Source organism: Herpailurus yagouaroundi, unplaced genomic scaffold, assembly GCF_014898765.1.
Source record: "Herpailurus yagouaroundi ecotype Mexico unplaced genomic scaffold, PumYag 77, whole genome shotgun sequence".
In the NCBI taxonomy this organism is placed as follows: domain Eukaryota; kingdom Metazoa; phylum Chordata; class Mammalia; order Carnivora; family Felidae; genus Herpailurus; species Herpailurus yagouaroundi.
In genome coordinates this window covers 25,739,934-25,761,833 of record NW_024412388.1, presented here as the reverse complement: position 1 = coordinate 25,761,833, position 21,900 = coordinate 25,739,934, and the positions used below count along the sequence as shown (strand labels likewise).

The window sequence follows — 21,900 nt, the reverse complement described above, 5'->3', positions numbered from 1 at the left end:
TAAAAGTGGCTGCCAGCGTTTCCTATCAGAATGTTCTAGGAAGTAAAGTCAACACTTGCCCTACAGCCCAGTGTGGGTCATACATTGCTTTTTGCCTTTACTTCTAAATAGGCAGATACTAGTGGAGGAAGGCAGCTTCTAGGTTGAATCAAGTCTTCACCCAGGAGAAGAAGCTCTACCCCTTCAGGGCATCCCTGCCCCAACCAGAAGCTGCAGGATTAGAAAAGGCCTGGAGAGGAAACCAAGAACCAGAGCAGAATCCCAGTCCCGAGGCTGGGGCACACATGGAATGGATGTGACAGAGAGGAGGATCCTCAAACTACTGGGCATATGGCTGGGTTGGATTCCTCACAGGCCCACTCAGACTTCACCCCACTGGCTTGAGGGCATAAGACTTCCCTTGACCGTGAGGCAGGTCTGGGCCTGGGCTCAGGACCTGGCTGTAAGAACTGAGCCCATGGAATGAAGGTCATCAGCAGACCTGACTGAGCAGGGTGTGATCAGGCAAAGACTGGATAAAGGGATGGCTTGCAAAGGAGCCGCCAACATGTTCAAGGAAGTAAAGTCAACACTCCCGAACAGGCCAGTGTGGGTCACAAACATTACTTACTATCGCTTTATTTTTAAATAGGCAGATATTTTATGGGTGAAGGAGGTGTCTTTGGTGGCCCTGCGCAGTCTAAAATGGGCCCAAATGTAGCCAATCATTAGAATCACTCATAGGCTTTTTAAAATACAGAATCTTCATTCCCAGAAATTCTGATTCAGTAGGACTGGGATGGGGCCCAGGCATTGTAGTTCTAAAACCTTCCTAGGAGATCCAGCTGCTAGGTCAGATTTGTGAGCCACTAACATGGAACATGCACTGTGTGCCAGTTGTTTGCAGGGGAGTTTTGCATTCTTGCTGAGGGGTGTGGTCCCCTGTCTAGATGGCAGCCCCTTGAGGCCTGGAGCTATGAGCTATATGTGGTCATATGTCATTGCTGTGAGTCTCACCAGGCCGAGTCTGCCATAACTCGGTCATTGTGACGGTGGTAACCTCCTGGGATCCAAGAAATGTTGGCCTCCATGTTGATACCCAGTGAGGAATGGGATGCAGAGTCCAGTACTCTGACATTCCAACTTGATGCTGCCACTGCCTGCCTCTCGTTTCGTTGGAAGGCAGCAAAACGTGAATGGGCGTGCCTGCTGCACACTGGGCATTGTGCTCACACTGGGAGAGTAACAGGCATGATTCTAGCATGGCTCTTGCTCTCGAAGAGCTCACAGTCTAGCGAATGTGATAAGTACATACTTGTATTATAAAGCAGCGTTTGAATCATTACAATAATAGACATGGCCACAAAGTGCCCCCAGAATGTATAGGAAGAAAAACATATCCCAATTGAAAGATTCTCAGAAGATTCCTTGGAGGATCATAGCACAGGCGACACTTCAGCCCTGTCCAACTCAAGAATCTGTCCAGAACCAAACCGCAAACACAGTTTAGTATAGGGCCCAGTCTGAGTGCTAGATTCCGACAGCTAAGAGTCCTACTTCAAGGTATCCTGGGACCATACCTATAGCTACTTGGGTAAAACGAGGCTGGGAAAACTGATCAAGCTTTAGAGGTCTAATCCTGGACCGTGACCCCTGCTTACAGTGGAATGGGGTCTCTATGCCACCCTCACTTCAGCTTTCACCTGTGGGAGCATAGCTAACAGGCTCTTTTCTCTGTAAAATTTCCCAAGTGACGTCTATGCTAAGTGTGTTCCTGTGGCCTCGTTGCAGACCATGCCTTCTCCACTGTGCTTGCCCATGTTTGACTAAGAGAACTATGGAGGAAACACAGAGTTTCCCTGAGGAGGGGCTGTTTTCACAGATGCTGGCTCAAGAGCCAGGGCTTGAAGCTCACTCCCTCACTGAGGAGAAGAGGGACTGAGGACCAGAGAGCAAACCTTGGTCTGGAGTCTTGCTTTGTTGAGCAATGGGCTATGCAAGGGGAGGGGTGGGGAGGCATCTCTCCTGCTGCCTCAGTAGGCTGGTTGAGACTTGGAGATGTGCTGAACAGGAGCATGTGTGGAGACATACCCATCAGCAGCAGAAGTAGGAAGTGCCTCGTATTTCAAATTCAACAAAAATTGATTTTATACCTCCCACGTGCCCAGGCATGGTGCCGCACTCAGTGCCTTCAGAAGCGTAACTTCTACTTCACAACACGGGTGTGATGTAAAAGTTACTAGTCCAATTTTTATACGTGTGGAAACAATGTCAGTGAAGTACAGTAGTCCTCCAATGCCACCTCCCAAAAAAGGTATACAACTAGTAAGTGAAAAATAACAGGCAAACTGAAATTTTTCAGGATTCACATTTGTTCCAATTTGGGGGTGGTGGCTTAGCTTGGCTATGTATATTTTCCAAATAATGTATGATCTGTTTTCAAGATAAAAGCTGAGCCCCAAGAATATAGACTCAGCTTCTTCCCAGGAGTGCAGAGCAGAGATTTTCTTCATGCTTTGTTCCATAAGGTTCTAGACCTATCCTGGGAGCCTGTGACAGGAGTCCTCAGCCAGCAGCTAAGGAGTACATAGGACCCTAGTTCAGAGCTTGGCTTTTAATAGGGTCTAAAAGCTATGCTTAGCACCAGGAATGGTTTGGGTAGGCATTGTTCCTGAGGTGTGGCAAAAAGCAGTCATGGCTGCAAGGTAAAAACCCTGGCAATGGGTTATTCCAAGAGTTGAACAAGAGCGGCCAGGAGCGGCATTGTCAGTTTGTGCCAAGAACCTAGCCAACCTCTAGGCAGGGGATGGGGGAGCAAGTCTAGTAAGGGGAGGCAAGAATTTAGCAATGGTCAGAACCTCACCAGCGAGCTTCACTTTAAGACTCCAGCTCCAAGAGGGGATTGGATTGTGAATGAGGAGCCTAAGGCAAAAGCTACCCCCTCAAGATAAAGAGTACTTTTGTGGAAGGAAATAAAAGTACCATGAGTGGGGTGACCACACGTTCATATCTGCTTGGGACAATCCCAGTTTATATCTGTGTCCTAAAGTAATTATTAGTAGTACCATCTTTCATTCTCAAAAGTGGTCCAATTTGGGCAAAGTATTTGTGGCTACTCTAACCACGACCCAACAAACTTTATGCCAAGAAAAGGATTGGTTCTCAGCTGGACGTTTTGGATGCTGAGGGTGATCTCTGAGCCAAAGGTCTATGAAGCACGATGGGATTGACCCCTTCTTACCTCTCCCCTCATCCCATGCCACTCACCCTCTCACTTCCTCTGCCCAGACTCACTGCCCCCCTTTCATATCCTCAGGTACTCTAAATTCCTTCTACCCCAGTGGAAGGGGTAAGCTGCAAGTTCAGCTCTCCCATATTGGAATGTTCCTCAGATGGCTGCGTCCTTCTTATCACCTGTTAACTGTCCCCTCCCCAGAGAAGCCCTCTCTAACCACCTTATCCAAAAGGCAGCCCTTCACTTTCTGAGTTCTTCATATCCCTTTTCATGGTGTATTAGTCGATTTTTGCTATGGTATCAAGAGTGCAAAAATCTCAGTGGAACTGAAACAACAGACATTCGTTTCTCGTTCACGTCCCATGAGGGCTGTAGGTCAGTCATGGCTCTGTGGGGCTTGGCTGGGCTCTACAGAGCCTCTCATCCTGAGACGCAGGCGGAAGGACCAGTCTGTACAGAGGGCATCTGTTCTCATGGCAGAAGGGAGAAGCTCAAGAAGATAGGGTGAAGCCAGAGCAGGCACTGAGTGAGATGAACCTGGTGTACAGGTGGTGGTGTACAGGTGGTGTACAGGTTCTATGTACAGAACTCTATGTACAGTCCTGGTGTACAGGACTCTCTGACTATAGCTAGGAAGGATGGGTGAAAGGTAGGAGGGACCCACAGCACTCAGTAGAAGTGATGCTTAACAGAGTCTTCCAAGTGGACAGGAGGAAAGAACATTTTAGAAAGGGAAAATAGCTGGGAAAGACATGAAGTTAGCCTTGCATACTGCAGGGCTGTGAGTAGTCTAATACGGCTGGAATGTCGGGTGCAGTGGGGGAGTGGGAGGGCCTTGGGTCTTTGGAGGTCTTTTGTTTCCTTTTGAGGAGTTTGGGTTTTATCCTCTGTGTAATAGGGAGTATTTAAAGAGGTCCAGGAAAGGATGTAACATCATGAGAATTTATGATTTATGAAATTCACTCAGGAGCCAATACAGAGGATGGACTCAAGGGGAGTGAGCTTTAAAGCTAGGAAACCAGGTAGGCCAGTGCAGCAGGAAGAGCGCCTTGACTTTAATAGTGGCATGATGGGGATGTGACAAGTACAAGAGATATTGAAGAGATAGAATCAACTGAAGTTAGTTGCTGATGGAATATGGGAGTGTGGAAGAAGAAGTTGCTATATTTTGCTTAGGTAACTGGGTGTTGTCATTCATGGAGATAAGGAATGAGGGAGGCTTAGGAAAACAGATAAAGAGTTCAATTTTGGATATGCATTTGAGACGCCATTGGGATCCCCAGCAGACACATTCGTCAGACAGTTCCCTACCCAGTCTGCCGCATGCAGGAGGGCCTGGGCTTCTGGAGTTTACTTGGGAGGCAATGGCATAAAGCTGAGTGGCTGGGCAATGAGAAGAGGAAAACCTATAACTGAGTGCTGGCAGGGCTGAAACATTTGCTGACACCAGCGAACATTCCAGACCCTAGAATCTAGGGGAACCAGGTTTGGGAAAAAAGGCTTTGGAGTTCAGTATTGGACGTATTTAGTTTAATCTGCTGTGACAAAAGCCTAACTCCTTCTCATGGTCTGAAAGACCTTGGCCATCCTCTTCATCTCATCTCACGTTCCTGGTAGCTCTGTGGTTCACTTTGCTTCTGCCACGGTGCTCCCCCCCCCCCCATATGTACCCCCTCCATCTGCAGTGATCTTCCCCTAGGATGGCTGTCTTCTTGTCATCAGGCCACATCTCCGAGACTGCCTCCTCAGACAGGCTGTCTCAGACCTCCTCATTGAAAGTAGACCTCCCCCCTCACTGCATTCATTTTTTTCCCTTTGCCCGGGCTTACGTTCCATTACAATGTAGATTTCATGAACACTGCGGGCTTGCTTACCTGCCTTGTTGGTTGCCAACCCAAACCCAGAGCAATGTTTGATACACAGCAGGTGCTCCGTGGATACTCAGGCTGGGTGGAAACATTGCAAAGACCACAGGATATAGAGGTCTGGGGATCGGAAGAGTGGTCTGTCCTGGGGGCATACATCTAAGAGTCACATCTAAGAGTGTGGGCTGGGGTGCCCTAGAGAGAATGCAAGATAGGAGAAGACAACTCTGAAATCCATCCCTTCATGTTGCAAATTACGAACGTCAAGTAGAGGGGGAGAGCTTTCCAGTGTTGGCAAAGGGGTGGTCATAGCCAGAGGTGGGAAACCCAAGTGTGTGAGATGGAGGACAGAATGGACATTCTTCAGGAATTAGGGTGGGATCAGCTCTGTGGAAGGCCCTGCTCATCTAACTCAGGGCACCAGCGCCCCAATCTTGCCTGCCTGGGAGGTGGGGATTGGGCCCAAAAAAAAAAAAAAAGAAAGAAAAAAGGAACACAAAAGCATGAGCACAATCCATGGCCTCTGGATTGGATTACATCCAGTATGAATTTAAGAGGGCACACTGTGTGCTCAGGAAGTATGTGGCCAACATTGCCTGCTTATCTCCGTTGCTCCTCTTGGAAGGTGTGAGTTTCTATAAGGCATCCTCAGTATTGTCCGCACAGAGAACCCACACCTTAACTTAATCTTGTTTATGATAAGGGTGAGCCCTGCCTCACTCCTCCTGCACAAGACCTTGAGAACAAGTTCCTCAGGCCCAACAAAGTTAAATAACTTTCTACAGGCTCCAGCACCAGAGATGATGTTAGGGTAACTCCGATGAATATTAACATTATGCTGAGCTTCGGAGCAGGAGGCACAAGAAATTCAAGGGTGGTTTTGTGAAGCCTCTGCCTCCAGCTCAGCTATGGCATCAATCAGCAGAGCTGCCTCAATTTACTGGTCCAAAGACACACAGTGAAACAAGAGCAACCTGATTGGGCGTCTCCTGCTTGGGCGAGCACTGATGGAGAAAATCGCCCGACCAGGCAAACTGACGCTGCTGCGGGTTCATGGGCGCCAGTCTCAGACCTACAGCAGTGCTCAGCCAACATCCATTTGTGCTTCTCCAGTCAGCCTGCGGTTCTCTTCTCCGTGGAAGCTGTCCCAAACACTTGCCACTCCCCTCAAGCCCCTGAGCAGCTCCTGCCCTCACCTTGCCCTGGAGAATGACCTTGACACCCCCCTCATGGGCAGGCAATGTTCCTCAACTTGCAAATAGCAAAGACACCGAGCCTGTAGATTATACTCCTTCTCATCCTTCTCACCCTCCCACCTTTTAAATTTTTTTTTTCAACGTTTATTTATTTTTGGGACAGAGACAGAGCATGAACGGGGGAGGGGCAGAGAGAGAGAGGGAGACACAGAATCAGAAACAGGCTCCAGGCTCTGAGCCATCAGCCATCAGCCCAGAGCCCGATGCGGGGCTCGAACTCCCAGACCGCGAGATCGTGACCTGGTTGAAGTCGGTCGGACGCTTAACCGACTGTGCCACCCAGGCGCCCTACCCTCCCACCTTTTATAACGGAAATGTTAGCTCCTCTCTCCCATCCAAAACCAGGCCCCCTATAGATTATACATCCCATTTAGGCTTTGAATCAGGGAACTTTGAACACCTTTGAGCTCACAGTAAGAAATGCAATTTGGTGCACACTCACACACACACTTACACATAATTGAAACAGACGATTCACCACAGTTCGTTCTTTTAACATTTACAGGGCACTCAGATACTTTCCATTCTCTTCCTTTTTTTTCTTTTTTCCTTTTTCTTTTTTTTTTTTTTTTTTTTTTGGAATCAAACTCAATATCCCTTTCACGACGACATCACTTTTACAACCAGTGCTTAATGGACTGTTCCAAAAATCTTGCTATAGAGTCTTCTTCACCTCGCACCTTCTCGGGAACCTTTGCCTTATATATAATCTGTCCCCCTTGTTCTGTCTCTCCAGCTCTCCCTGTCTGCCAAGTCCTCCCGTCACCAGTTAAACTGCCCCGTGTCTCTCTTAACTTAAAAGTAGAGATCACCTTGCTGGTTCTCTAATGCTGTCCTTTACACCCAGACTTCTCTGACAGCATGTCTTCCCTGCTGTGTCCATTCCTCACCTCCTGCTCCCTTGTCACCTGCCCATTCTGACCTCTGTGCACCCCACACCTGGGGACAGCTCTCACCAAGGTCGATGATGAGCCTTGTGTGGCTAAAACACAGGGGTCGCTTTCAGCACTCATCATACACAGATGCTCAGCTGTATTTCAGAATGGATAGCCCCTCCCTCCTTCTGGAAACCACTCTCCTGTTTTTCCTCCTACCTTGGCTGCTTGGTCTCCATCTGCCCTGCCAGCTTCTCTCCATTCTCTTGCAAAGTTCCATGCTGTCTGTCTTTCCTCTGCCAATTTGATAGCTCTGTCATTTGACGTTTCTGTTTTCTAGTCATATTGTACATTTGCAGCATCTCTGTTGACCAGCTTTATTCTTCCGTTAGTGGCCTCTTAATTTCCTTGGCCCATATTTCTATTTTGAGTGTTTATCTTTTTATTGAGTTGTACTTTATATGGTAAACATAGTAAATATTTAACTGTAATAACCTCCAACTATTTCCTCTCCATTTGCTCCTCAGTATTTAGCTTTGTTTATGGTGATTTTTAAAGTCCCAAAGTGTTTCATTTCTGTCATTAAAAATGTCATTTCCCTTATGATTTCTAACTTTGGTGTAATGCTAAGAAAATCCTTCCCCACCTCTGAGATGACACAAATATTCCTTATTTTTTTTTGTCTAGTACTTCTGTAGTACATAGAGCGAGGCACGAATCTAATTTTTCCACAACTGGTTAGCCATTTGTCCAAGCCTCCTTAATTGGTCAGTCCGCCTTTGTCCTCCCAGTTTGAAAAGCCCCCTTTGTCATATACTAAATTTTTAGGTGTCTGTGTCTGTTTCTGAACTTTTCTTTTCCGGCTCCATTGATCTCTCATCTGAAGCTAATACAATACAGATTTTACTATTGAAGCTTTATGTCTGAGTTGGCAAAGCCTCCTTACACTGGGAGAAAGCAGGTGTCATGGCTGAGAGCTTGGGCTCTGGAACTGGTTTGACTGGGTTCGCATCCCAGCCCATTACCCACATGCTGTGTGACCTGAACACCTGCACTCAGCTTCTACATCTGTAAAACTTGAAAGTAGTATCCACCTCAGAGGGTTGTTATGAAGGTTAGTGAGTTAAGACATATGACGATTTTGGAATGCCCACTAACACCTCATACTTTAAGAGGAGGTTGGCTCTTTTCACTTGTGTATTACAATTGTTCTAAGTTCTGGAAGAAAAAAAATTGGTGTGAGTCACACCTGGAATTATGTTCAGTTTATACAATGATTTGAGGATAATTGTCATTTTAATTATATGAACTCTTCATCCAAAATAACAGGTCAATAGTTTGTCTCCCATTGTTTTTTAATTTTTTTAATGTTTATTTATTTTTGAGGGGGAGAGAGAGAGAGAGAGAGAGAGAGCGAGCAAGCAGAGGAGGGGCAGAGAGCGAGGGAGACACAGAATCCGAAGCAGGCTCTAGGCTCTGAGCTGTCAGCACAGAGCCCAACATGGGGCTCGAACTCATGAACCTTGAGATCATGACCTGAGCCGAAGTCGGACACTTAACCAACTGAGCCACCCAGGCTCCCCTCCATTTTTTAATTTTCTTTTTTACCCATCAGTAAAGTTTTGTTGTTCTCATTACATAGGTTGTGTTTTTCGTTGTTTTAGGACTGAATTTAATTTGCTAGCAATTTGCATATAGGATTTCTTTTTACACAGTGTGTATGTTGGTGTTTGAGTAGGTGGGTGTGAATATGTGTATCATACAATTTTGTGGGAGTATTTGTATCAAAATTAATTTAAATAGCATAGCTATGATGGTGTGTTTAAAATTTTAAAGTTCTAGCCATGAAACCACCTACTCCTTAAGTATGTTCCAGTTTCCTCAGGTTTTTCCCTTCACACAATTTTGGTAATTCAGAATCCTAGAACCTTTTGTTTTGTCAAGAATTCAAATTTATTAGTATGTTATAATACTATTCTTTTATAATTGGCTTAGCTCCTTAATTTTACTGTGCTGTCTCTATGTATACATACCCTCTCTATTTTTATTTAAGTAGATCAGTGAGAAGTTTCCTATTTATTGTTCCCTCCAGTTATTTTTTTCTGTTTTTATCTTAACTTTATTCTCCTTTCTTTGATCCTGTTCAGTTATTCTCTCTGTAGCTTTTAAGCTTACATTCATTTCACTCATTTGTCTATTATTTAATAATGAATAAGGCTATGAATTTTCTGTGAAATACAGCTTTGACCTAATATCATCATCATTAATATAACTAGTCTGTGTTGACAGAGTCTGTTCCTTTTTGAACTCAAGGTATTAAGGAGGGCCCTTGTGATGAGAACTGGGTGATGTATGTAGGTGACAAATCACTGAATTCTACATCTGAAATGAATATTGCACTTTATACAAACTAATTAAATACAAGTAAACAAACAAACTTAGTTAAGAAAGGGTTCTATGCATTCTCAAGTGATTTACAGATGTTTCTGTGTTCTTTTATTACTGACTCCTAGTTCATTTGCGCTGTGAACATAAAATGTGGCCCCCACAGCTTTTGTTTTGTGGGGAAGTTTGTGTAGATTTCCTTGTAGCCTAAAATAAAGTCTATTTCTGTAATATTCCATGGGCGCTTATAAAGAGGGTTATGCTCCTCATTGCTACACAGTTTCATGTAGCACATACACTCTCAGAGTATTTTACAGGTCCTCTTTATCTTTATTTACTTTTGATTTCAGACAAGTATATTTTTCTCCAACTCTTGTATTTTTTAAAAATAGTTGATCTGGTCTGCGTCAGTGCTTTGGGCCATAACATATCATAACTATCATATTTTCATTTTGGAATGTGTGCACCATCCATCTTCTCAATATCATCTTTGGATTTTGTTTTACTTTGTCAGGCCCCCAGTAATTAAATTATCATTTTGAAAGCAGTGAAGCCAGCAGTGACAACACCAAAAGACAAGATAACAAGAAGGGGTTTTTCAACACGCCCCTTGCATTTTTCACTCAAGATCCTGTCAAATAACAATCTGATATTACACACAGTAATTAGGCATGCACCTGTTAATGAGTTTGCCACCTTTATTATTTTTCAAAAGTCTGAGCCAGGTAAGAGCCCTCTGACTTAAAGGTTTATCCAAGGTCAAGATCCATGAACATAACTACATCCGAATTGGGTAGGCACTTTATCTGCCTCTTTTAACCTGGACAATTGATGGTGATAAGATCCAATGACAACATTTCATGTTTTCCTCATTTTGGACACTGAGAAGCAAACTCTGTTCTCTTAATGGAAAAACTTCAATGTAACATGCAAACATAATTTTCCAGAGTGAGAGAGATTAGACCTTTCTGGAATGATACATGCTCCCTTTTCCTGTCCTGGCAACAAATCTGAGTTGTCTCTTAGGGTGTTAAGACCGAGCTTTGCAAGACCACATCCTTGTTCTATTAGTGTCTGTTTACAAGCTCATCTCCTTCCAGGTACAAGAAGAAATATGTCTTGGTAGCTGCCATAGGACTGTTGACCAGAATAAGGATCATCCACAAGTCCGGTGTGATATTATAACATCCAAGGGGTTGATCTTAATATTGAAACTCCTTATTCATGTGGTTTGCATTTGCCTCCACCAGTCCTTCCGAAAGTTTGGTTGCACATATAGGGTCACCTGGAGAGCTTTTTAAACCTGTGATGCTCTGGACCCACTCCACCAAATACATAGGAATTTCTGGAGCCTCGGCATTTGTAAATTCTAATATTCTTCTAATGTGAAGTCTGAGCTGTCTTGGCCCCTTTCTTTTTAACCTCTGAGTCCCTTTGTGGAAGCTACATATGTTATTCCAAAATGAGGATTATAATTTACTGGGATAGATTAACCTGTATACATGTACTGTCATAAATAATGTTTGTCTCTTGTCTTTTGTTTTTTAGCATTTACTTTACATTTCCCCTCTTTATGCTTCCTTGTTGCTTTCCTTTGAATTCCATTTTTTGCTAAATTGACTGCTTCCCGTTTTCCCCTTTGGTAATTTTCAAGATAAGATACTTTATAGTCTATTACTAATTACTCTTAACATCTTTAAAAACATGCTCTAACCTATATTTCTCTAATTAACCACAGAAACTATATAACAGAGTTTCTTGCAAGATGAGGAAATTAACATATCTCCTTGCTCCAACTTTACGCTTTATATCAGTGTCATCTGCAGTGTTTACCCTGGGGTTTAGGCAGGAGTGATATCTTTTATCTTCTCTTCAAAGGAATATTTGTTAGCTTGCATTCTGTTTTAGAACTGTGTTTATAGGGGGCGCCTGGGTGGCGCAGTCGGTTAAGCGTCCGACTTCAGCCAGGTCACGATCTCGCGGTCCGTGAGTTCGAGCCCCGCGTCGGGCTCTGGGCTGATGGCTCAGAGCCTGGAGCCTGTTTCCGATTCTGTGTCTCCCTCTCTCTCTGCCCCTCCCCCGTTCATGCTCTGTCTCTTTCTGTCCCAAAAATAAATAAACGTTGAAAAAAAAAATTTAGAACTGTGTTTATAGAAATTATTTAGATTCTTTACTATATGTTTTATTTGCTTCTTACTAATCTTTTTCATTTTATATTAACCATAACTTCCCCCCATTTGAGTTCTTCATTTTGATTCATCTCTCAGTTGTGTAGAAAACATCTTTGAGTGTTTTTTTTTAATGAAGGTTATGTGCATAATATATTTTTTATGGCCTTTGACATTGGGAGCAGTTTCTACTGGCTTTGCTGTTTAGCAACTTGGCTGGGTCACTCTCTTTTCTACTCTAAGTTATTTAGGAACAAATCTGTACTGTGTCTATGAGAAATGCATTAAGGGTGATGGCACAGTATTTTTTCCAGAGCTGACTCAGGTATCTACCTGTTTTTCAGACTTTGGTCAATTCTGTTGCTTTGGGGTTGGAACGGAATGAGGAAGTGAGGCACACGTATTCATGTCCCATCTTTTCAGATGGTATCAAACGTTAAATACAGTTAACCCTTGAATGACATGGGGGTAGGGGCACCAACCTGCCCCCCAAACCCTGTACAGTCAAAAAAATCCACATATAACTTTTAACTCCTTAAAAACTGAACTACTAATAGCCAACTGCTGACCAAAAGCCTTACCGATAACATAAACAGTTGATTAACACATATTTTGTATGGTATGTGTACTATATATTGTATCCTTACAATACAGTAAGCTAGAGAAAAGCAAATGTTATTAAGAAAGTCATAAGGAATAGAAAATACATTTACAGTACTGTGCTGTATTTATCCAAAAAAAATCTTTGACATGTAAGTGGATGTGTGTAGTTCAAACCTGTGCTGTTCAGGGGTCAACTATACTCATTGATTCATTCAGCAAGTATTGACTGAGCACCCACCATGAGTGCACCATGCACAGTGGGAGGCATTAGGGACCCAGAGGCATCAAACAGACAAGATTTCTACTGTCATGGAGCATATGTGCATGTGTTGGGGAGAGGGAGGGATGGACCATAAACAAACGAGTAAACAAGATAATTTTAGAGAGTGATAGGTAAAGCTACCATATATATCTGGCCAAAATGGTGCCCCTGGAGCTTTGCAAGATGGCAACCCAGAAAAAAGGGTATAAAGAAAAAAAAAAATAATGTGACAGAGTGATGGAGTGGGGGTGGGGGACTCAGATGATGTTCATTAAATTCTCCTGTGCAACAAACCCATTTGTGCACATGCTTCCGTGATGGTCTTCCCTCTGAAACCATAGCACTTCTCTTTGCCTCCAGTCCACTCTGGTGTGGTTCTCCTGGTAGGCAGGGCTCATGATTTTTCCCCTTGTCTTCAAGATCGTTGGCCTTGTTGGGTTAAGATTCCTCACAATTGGCATTATGCTTGCAGCTGACGATGGCATGGGTTGGGGGGGGTGGGCATCCATGGCCAGCCTAGAGGCCCCCCACTTCAATGCTAATGTAGTCGTTAGGACTGATAGACTGATATTCAGCAAATTTTGAGAACACTCCCAAGGACTCCATTAGGCCCAGTGGGCAGTACTATTCTCAAACTGGAAGAAGATGTTGAGGGGTGGCTATGAGCTTGGCTCCTGGAGTCAGATGGCTTTGAACTTGATGTTTGTTACGACTTACCGGCCGAGCAACCCTGGCAAATTACTTAACGTCTATGTGCCTCAGTGTCTTCATCTTTAAAATGGGCTACCTACCAAATAGTGTTATTGTGACAGCTAAATTGAGTAATTGATGACAGTGCTCAGAACAATGCCTGCACTTAGTAACCGCCACAAATATATTATAATAATCACTATTATATATTGTGTTGCCTAAAAGAATTTTCATGTCCAGCTCTCCCCTTGGCTCAGACTCTTTCTATACCTCTAAAACACAGAGATTACAAGGGTGAGACTTGAATGTGTCTTAGGGACCAAGTTCACTCTGCAGAACTGGATGGAAGGGCTTTGAGTAGCAGGTTGGAAAAGAAATACCTAACATAGAAAAGGGGAAGACTGGTAGAGTCAGGGGAAGGAAGGAGAAACTCAACATAAAGAGTGACCGGTTCCTTTGTTTTGTGTGTTTGTTTTGCAAGCATGACTTCATTATTATTTTTCACCTGAGCTTCATTATAATTAATAAGCCAAATACTAGGCTTACCGAAGTTTCTGTATTATGAACACCAAACATCAACATAAATGTTATAAAGAGATTCAGATGTTTGTCCATATTATTTCCTACCCTCTTTATACTTTTACATTAAAAAAGTTTTAGTATAAGCCTATCTAATTTTTTGCAGTCAGGAAAATTAAATATTGTTTTCATTTTGAAAAAGTATTACCCCAAAACCTATTACTCGGAAACAATTTTTATTCGGGGGCTCATGTCCAGTCTTTATCCACATGTAAATAAATATGTAATAGCTATAATCAGAAGTATACATATAATTTTATGATCTACTGTTTTACTTAAATTGATGCTTAACGTTCTTCTTTCTACAGGGTCATATTTATCACTTTAATGATTTCGCTCAAACAGCATCACATTAAAGGCTATAATTTACCACCTATTATTAGGCTCGTATATAGGTTGCTCACATTTTTTCTCTGTAATAAAATTATGTCACTATAAACATCTTTGTCCATGTGGCTCTTTTTCTTTTAAATTAATTCCTAGAGATTACTGAGTCAGAATATTTGAATAGTTTTGTGGCTGTTGATAAGAATTCATATACTCCCTTCCGAAAGGATTATATCAACTTTACTCTGCAACTGGCAATAAATACACATGAGTTTCCACAAAGCCTTAACAATATTGGGCTGTATATTTTTTCTTTATTTTCTTACTTGTGAAATGGACTGTTTTCATATTAATTCTATTTTTTCTCCCATGAATCCTGTGAGCATATTCTTTGCTCATCTTTGTGATGTTCTTATACAATTACGAAGACTCGAATTTAATACTGATATTTACCCTTTGGCATATCTGTTGCAATTTTTTTCATTGTATTCTTTTCCTTTTTCATTTTGGTTTAATGTTCGCTTGTTTGTTTTTCCATTTATAGCATTTCCCTTGCCTCAGCCTTGTTCCAGGGTCTGTTAGTCGCTGGCCTGAAAAGGGTTGAAAATAAGGATTTTCAGAAGAGTGTGTCCTTAGGGTAAAGTAGGAGAGAGGACAGGAAGAGGGCAAGGCATCCAGATGAGGCACCATGACCGCTGCCCCAGGTTTCTTCCAAAGCTCTGGTCTCTGAGAGACAATGTTTACCCAGCACCTCCTTAGCATACGTATGTAACTTCGAGGCTGCCAGAATCCCCAGGGCATACCTATTATTTTCCCACCAAAAGTGTTTAAAGAGGAGAAATGGACTTGGCATACCCGGACCTTGGTTACCAGCCAACGGATCACCACCAGCTAGGAGAAGCTGGGCTCTGTGACCCTACTTAAGCTTGAAGGATGGTTTTTCCCCGATACAAGGGACCAGGAGCGTACAGACACTTCCTGGGATGAGCACGCTGTAAGGGGGAGAGGGGCCAAGAGTAGACCAACTCCACCATGTCTGTGGTTTGCCAGAGGGGCCCTTCCTAGCACCATACCGAGCATGGAGCCAACGTGTCTCCCTCCTAGAGCTCAGAGCCCAGCCAGTCTGGCCCAACCCTGTGTCATCATTTCTTTCTGCTGCTCTTTAGGCTAAAGAAATGTTCCCTGTGCCAACCCTCGGTAGCCCAGGCAGAGTGCAGGGCTGCTCACTGACCTCCACCGCTCTTCTCTTACAGTTTCTTGCTTCTTCAACTTCACCAGCCCTTCTGGGGTCGTCCTGTCGCCCAACTACCCAGAGGACTACGGCAACCACCTCCACTGTGTCTGGCTCATCCTGGCCCGGCCTGAGAGCCGCATCCACCTGGCTTTCAACGACATCGATGTAGAACCTCAGTTCGACTTCCTGGTCATCAAGGATGGGGCCACGGCCGAGGCCCCAGTCCTGGGCACCTTCTCAGGAAACCAGCTCCCCTCTTCCATCACAAGCAGCGGCCACGTGGCCCGTCTCGAGTTCCAGACTGACCACTCCACAGGGAAGAGGGGTTTCAACATCACTTTCACCAGTGAGTCCCCACTTGGTCCTTCTGCACATCAGCCTCTGGGCCTGGTCCAGGGTGCCCCCATGGAGGAGGATTGACATGGGTGGGCCAGCTCCAAGGGCTTTGCAGGGCTGCAGTGCCCCGGCATGGTGCTCCGGCAAGGCCAGGAAAAAGCAGAAAGTGCAGGCTGCTGGCCAGGGTGCTCTTTCCTACCACGTGGCTCTCTTTTGAGCATCTATTTCCTATAGGCGCCATATGTAATGTATAACAAGGCTGGAACCTCATTTTTCCCTGTCCACCTCCCCCTCCTAGAAGGCCCAATTAGAACCAGGAAGAGCCCAAGGGAGATGAAGCCTGAAGCCTGTGTCAGCCACACATCGTTGCCCATCCCACTCCATTGTGCCCCTCCCTGTCCTTGAACACCTGCTTACTGTTGACTTCAGGGAGCCCCAGTGGGGCTCTTGCACCACACTTTGCCCAGTTCCCACCCCCATAGTCAAATCAGAAACAATGGTCCCAAGCAGTGTTTCTGCTTGGAACTGAGCTTTCTTTTTTTTTTTTTTTTTTTTTTTTGGGACAGAGAGAGACAGAGCATGAACGGGGGAGGGGCAGAGAGCGAGGGAGACACAGAATCGGAAACAGGCTCCAGGCTCCGAGCCATCAGCCCAGAGCCCGACGCGGGGCTGGAACTCCCGGACCGCGAGATCGTGACCTGGCTGAAGTCGGACGCTTAACCGACTGCGCCACCCAGGCGCCCCGGAACTGAGCTTTCTTAGTCTTGTTTTGGGGGCATTTCCTCATTGCCCCTCTCAGGCCCACAGTCCAAAAGTTACCACCTCCAGTTTTCATACTGGGCCCCGTCTCTAGAAGCAGCTTGAAGCTAAGGGGTAATTCTTTCCATGTCTGTGCCTCCTGGGGCGATAGCCAGGGTGGGATGGAAATAGCAAGCTGCCAGTGATAGCAGCAAGTGCTTATCAGGTCATAATGAGTTTCCTGTGGACCCAGTGAACTTAGCTAAGGGCAAACAGTCAAGTGGGGCTGAAGCTGGGTCTGCCTGAGCAATTAACCTCTTCCAGAGGCTTCTTGTGAAATGCAAGCCCCCAATTCACACTTCACTCTATGCCCACAAACGTTCACATAGTCTGGTACTTTTTTTTTTTTAAGAGAGAGTGGGGTAGGGGCAGAGGAAGAGAGAGAGAATCTTAAGCAGGCTCCATGCTCAGCTCACAACCCGATAAGGGGCTTGAGCTCATCACTGTGAGATCATGAGCTGAGCCAAAATCGAGTCAGACGCTGAACTGACCGAGCCACCCAGGCGCCCCAGTCTGGTACTTTTTGACAGAACTGATCTCCTAGCCCCCACCCCACTCCTTGGCATAGAGGTCTTGCTTCCTTGTCCCGCCTGTCCCTGGGGTCTAGTTGAGCTGAAGACAGCCGGTGCCAAATGGTGGACCATTGGGGACCTCAGATTCTAAGGAACTACCCAAGCTAAAGCCCTTTCGATGTTCCCTTCAGCACCTTCTTCAGGATAGTAAACTTGCTAGAAACCATCAGTCTTCTCAGGGCATGCCTCCTCCAGGGATCTGGAGATCTTCCCACCATCCACAGGCAGGAGGAAGCAGAACCCAGTCTGTCTTCCTCAGTCTTCCCAGTCTAGCGCTGCCACTCTAGCTTCTAGCTCATCTACCCTCATCCTTGCTTTACCATGAGATAGTGAGCTCTGGAAAGGTACGGGTATGCATATCTTCCTATCCTCTCTGCCCAGCACAGGGTCTGCACCTGGTAAGGATCAGTAACTATTTACTAAATGGAGAGATCCATGAGTGAGTAATGCCCTTTTTCTCTCCCTGGTAGGAGTAGGAAGAAGGGTAAGAGGTATGCCAGGGAGCCCACTCTGCAGCATGGGGAGGGCTGGAAACTCCACAGGTTCAGCAGGTGCAGACGTCAATGGGGAGCCTGGGACAAACTGGCTACTGAGTCTCCTAGCTAAACCTAGGAAGTGCCCTCTTTCCAGGAAGCAGCACATGCTAAGTCCCCAGGGGTGGGGGGAGAGGCAAAAGGCAGCGGATCTGACCTAAGTGAGGATCGAGCTATTACCTAGCATTCCTCTCCAAGGCTTCTCTACCACTAGAAAAATGACATGCATCTAACACATAAATACTCAACAAATGGGGCAGATCAAAGAGAAAGTACTAACTACGACCCTAAAATCCCCTCACCCAGAAATGATTCTTGCCAGTAAACATTATTGCAGACATCAGATATTTTTCTGTGCATTTATACAGATAGTTGGATGGATAAATAGAAGTAATTGTTTTAAATCCAGGCCCCATTGCTGAATCAGAATCCCTAAGGGGACGAAGCCCTATAATCTACATTTTTACAGGCTTCTGATGTGATTCTGCTGTAGCTGGTGCAACAATAGTCCATGGACAAGCGTTTGGGGACTCGGACATCAAGCTCCTTGGTCACATGCAGATGATGATCATCTAGGCTGAGCTTTAATCTGCCCAGTGTCAGGGAGCTCACCTCCCAGGTAGCTTCCCCATAGCAAGAGAACCCTGGGAGGTTCCCCTTGTGCTGACTTGAAGCTGGATCCGGTAACAAGGATCAGTGATCCCATCTTCATCCCCAGCGCTCCTCAGAGCTAATCCTTCTGTGGGGCATTTTGAACAATGAAGATGGTAACTGCCGTCTCCTGAGCACCTGCTGTGTGAGTGCCTCCGTGGCCATCACCACCAGCTGCTCAGCAGAAACTTCAGTAGCTAAGCTCTTTCTACCCCTTCTACATGCCAGGAAACTGAGGCTTGAAAAAGTGCACAGGTGGAACTGAGCAGTATGTAAATCCTTGATTTAGAACCTTTGCACCCAGATGTTGGAAGTAGCTTCATATCCCTGCATGTGTGCGTCCCTGTGTGCGTGCACATGTGAGCGTGCGCACGTGTGACTGATTGGGTTTTGAAGAGACATGTGTGTCCAGACTTCTGGGCCCCGAGCACCACTCTTCTTCCCACACCATCTTTCTAAACGTCAAAGCAACCTCACGGTCACCGTTGCTAATGAAGGAAGGTGGGGAGACTAAGTCTGGGCTGAGCTGGGCTTAGCAATTCAGTGGGAAGAGTGCTGGGGCATCCGAGAGGCTGCAAGGGATCATCACAGTCGTCTCCACATCGCATGGTCCCGCAGCTCCCCATCAGTAGGAAGGATCCCTCGCTTTTCAGGTCTCTTGCCTCCAGCAAGATCCCGCAGCCCCCGGGGCCCTTCTGTTTCTGGCTGTGCAAATGTTTGAATCACTAGGGAATTTCAGAGGCTTGCAGATTGAGTTCTTAATTTAAGGGGGCATGTGCCTGCGCAGCCATGGAGCCTGGTCTCGCCTGGAAAGCGCCACGCTCACAACAGCAGGGATGCAGATGGGGTGTGGCTCAGAGACCTGAATATGAGAACCACGGCACCCCTAATCAAGGCAGGCTGGGAATGAGCTCAGTGGAGACCCAGTGGGGAAGAAGGAAGGGGACTCATACTCAGGGAGTACTTACCATCTGTCAGGTGCAGTCCCGAACATTCTCCACTTTCAAATTCATACCAACTTCCCTATTATTTCTATCCCAGAATGACCCTGCCAGTGTAGTACTGTCTCCATTTTATAGGTCAGGAAATGAAGGTTCAGCTAGATTATATAAGTTGCCCAGACCCATGTAACTAACAAGAAGCAAAGCTCAATCAAACCGGCAAGTGCTCTCTTTCCTCTGCCCCATCCCCGCTGCGGTATCAGTTACCCAGACAGAGTGAGAGGCAGCCTGACAACACACAAGGAAATGAAGGAAATGGCTTCAGACAGGGTTGAGTCCAGGGCACCTACTTTATAATACTTAGTGTCTCTGAGTGTCATAGGACTTGGAGTCCAGCTCATCTGCAACATAAATGATCTCATACTGTCTGAAGTTAGGGACGCATCGAATGGATGTGACAGGAGGAAGCAGCCCTGCTCCTAAGCCACATTGAACCTCAGTTTCCTCATTTGTAAACTGGGGTGATCGTGTCTACTTCCCGGAATCATATGATGTAAATGAACTACATGAGAAATACTTAATCCACTGCCTGATCGATACATGTTTCTTAGGACGAAATTGGATTCAGTGCTCAGGAAGGCAGGAGATCAAGTCTAACAACCACCCACTTCATGCCCAGTGTGGCTCATTGGTTCTGGGGTACCTGCCTCTAGAGCGTCTGGCTCTCTCTCCAGCGTGGCAGGTTCTCGTGGAAGTGGTGGAGGTCTAGGGTTGACTATCATAATGGAGCTTGTTTTCTTTGGGGGTCCCTCTGCACACCAGCGCTACCTAATCACGTCCTTGACCCCCGTCCCCACAGCCTTCCGACACAACGAGTGCCCAGATCCTGGCGTTCCGGTAAATGGCAAACGGTTTGGTGACAGCCTCCAGCTGGGAAGCTCCATCTCCTTCCTCTGTGACGAAGGCTTCCTCGGGACTCAGGGCTCAGAGACCATCACCTGCATCCTGAAGGAGGGCAGCGTGGTCTGGAACAGCGCCGTGCTGCGATGTGAAGGTACATGCCTGCCAGGGCTGGGGACTGTGGCTGTCAGCCAGAGAGGGTCCTTCCTCTTCTTTCAGGACCCAGGCCACCCTCTCACCCTCACACTGGGATGGCAGGGGCTTTACAGATCTACTTCGTGTAGAAATTTGAATTGTAACCAGAGATTAAACTGGAGAAATTCTGGGTTCAGATGTTCAGACATCAAAAACACTTCTTCTGTCAACTGGGAGCTCTCTCAGTACCACAGCTCTTAGGAGCCCTGCTTCCAGCTCCTGCCCAGGGGAGCTCCATGAGCCCAAAGCATTGGCAATGCCATGGAACTTTGGGTCTTTCCGGCTGCTTGCCTCTCTCTCCTCCACGTGCTCATCTTCCCCGGGACATCTCTCAGCGCTGGCCTTTGTGCTCCTGTTAAATGCTGCCTTCGTACCCTTGGGGTCAGCCTTCAGAAGGCTACGGGCAGACCAGCCAGAAGGAACACAGCTGGAAGCAAGCACGGGGTTACTATGGCATCCCCTCGATCCTGCCTCGCCGCACAGAACAGGTTTTGACTTAGTTGCAGAGACCAGCCGTCCGTTCTACGAAGCTGCAGGCATTTAAAACACAGATTAAGATGGGGCGCCTGGGTGGCGCAGTCGGTTAAGCATCCGACTTCAGCCAGGTCACGATCTCGCGGTCCATGAGTTCGAGCCCTGCGTCAGGCTCTGGGCTGATGGCTCAGAGCCTGGAGCCTGTTTCTGATTCTGTGTCTCCCTCTCTCTCTGCCCCTCCCCCGTTCATGCTCTGTCTCTCTCTCTGTCCCAAAAATAAATAAAAACGTTGGGAAAAAATTAAAAAGAAAAAAAAATTTTTAAAAAATAAAAAATAAAACACAGATTAAGCTTCTCGAGGGCAGGAATCATATCGGATGTGCATACCAAGCACAGTGCCTGGCACAGAACAGGCCCCTGATATTGATGGATGAAAGGTAAGTATCCATGGGCTCCTTGGAGGCCCCCCTTGACGGGGGCCGTGGTGGTAGGGGCTGTAGTCCTCTCCTTTCGGGAGCAGAAAGCTTCTTCCTGTCATTTCACGTGGTGGACAGAGTTGGAGACCTAACTGACCTCTTTACGTACCCAGTCCCCAGGCCCAAATCTGAGCACCCTGGCCAGCAGGTGGGAAGAACAGGAGAACAAAAGGGGGCCTTAGAGAAAGCACTGCCCCAGAGGTGACGGGTGGGGGAGGGGAGAGGACAGGAGAGACCGCTGACCGCTCAGTGCTTGTGGCACAGGGTCTGGGTTTACAGTGGGCTTTCGAGTCCTTGGGGTGTAGGCTGGAATCCTGGCAAATCACCTTTTCCTTCTTAGCCTCTGCTTCTTCCAGCAAAAACAAAAGGGAGGGGATAATATAAGATACATATATAAAGGGTAGTTCCTGGCATAAAGTAAGTACCCCAAACTGTTAGCTGTGCTGTCACTGGTTTGTAAGCTCCATGAGATTGCCCCTTATTCTCCCTCATTCTGTCCTCTGACTTCTTTGGTTGTCCTCGTCTTGGCCCATCTCATCTGAGGCATCTTCCCCGCTGTCTCCCTC

At 46.0% G+C, this 21,900-nt stretch overlaps 1 protein-coding gene across 1 annotated transcript in view; it reads left to right on the top strand.

Moving 5' to 3' along the window:
• The window catches only part of CSMD2 (CUB and Sushi multiple domains 2), a 553,689-nt gene that overhangs the window by 302,320 nt on the left and 229,469 nt on the right, over positions 1 to 21,900 (top strand). The window contains exons 14-15 of the mRNA XM_040455784.1: positions 15,478 to 15,804; positions 20,149 to 20,343. Coding sequence (XP_040311718.1) covers positions 15,478 to 15,804; positions 20,149 to 20,343 — 522 coding nt within the window. The remainder of the gene's footprint in view (positions 1 to 15,477; positions 15,805 to 20,148; positions 20,344 to 21,900) is intronic.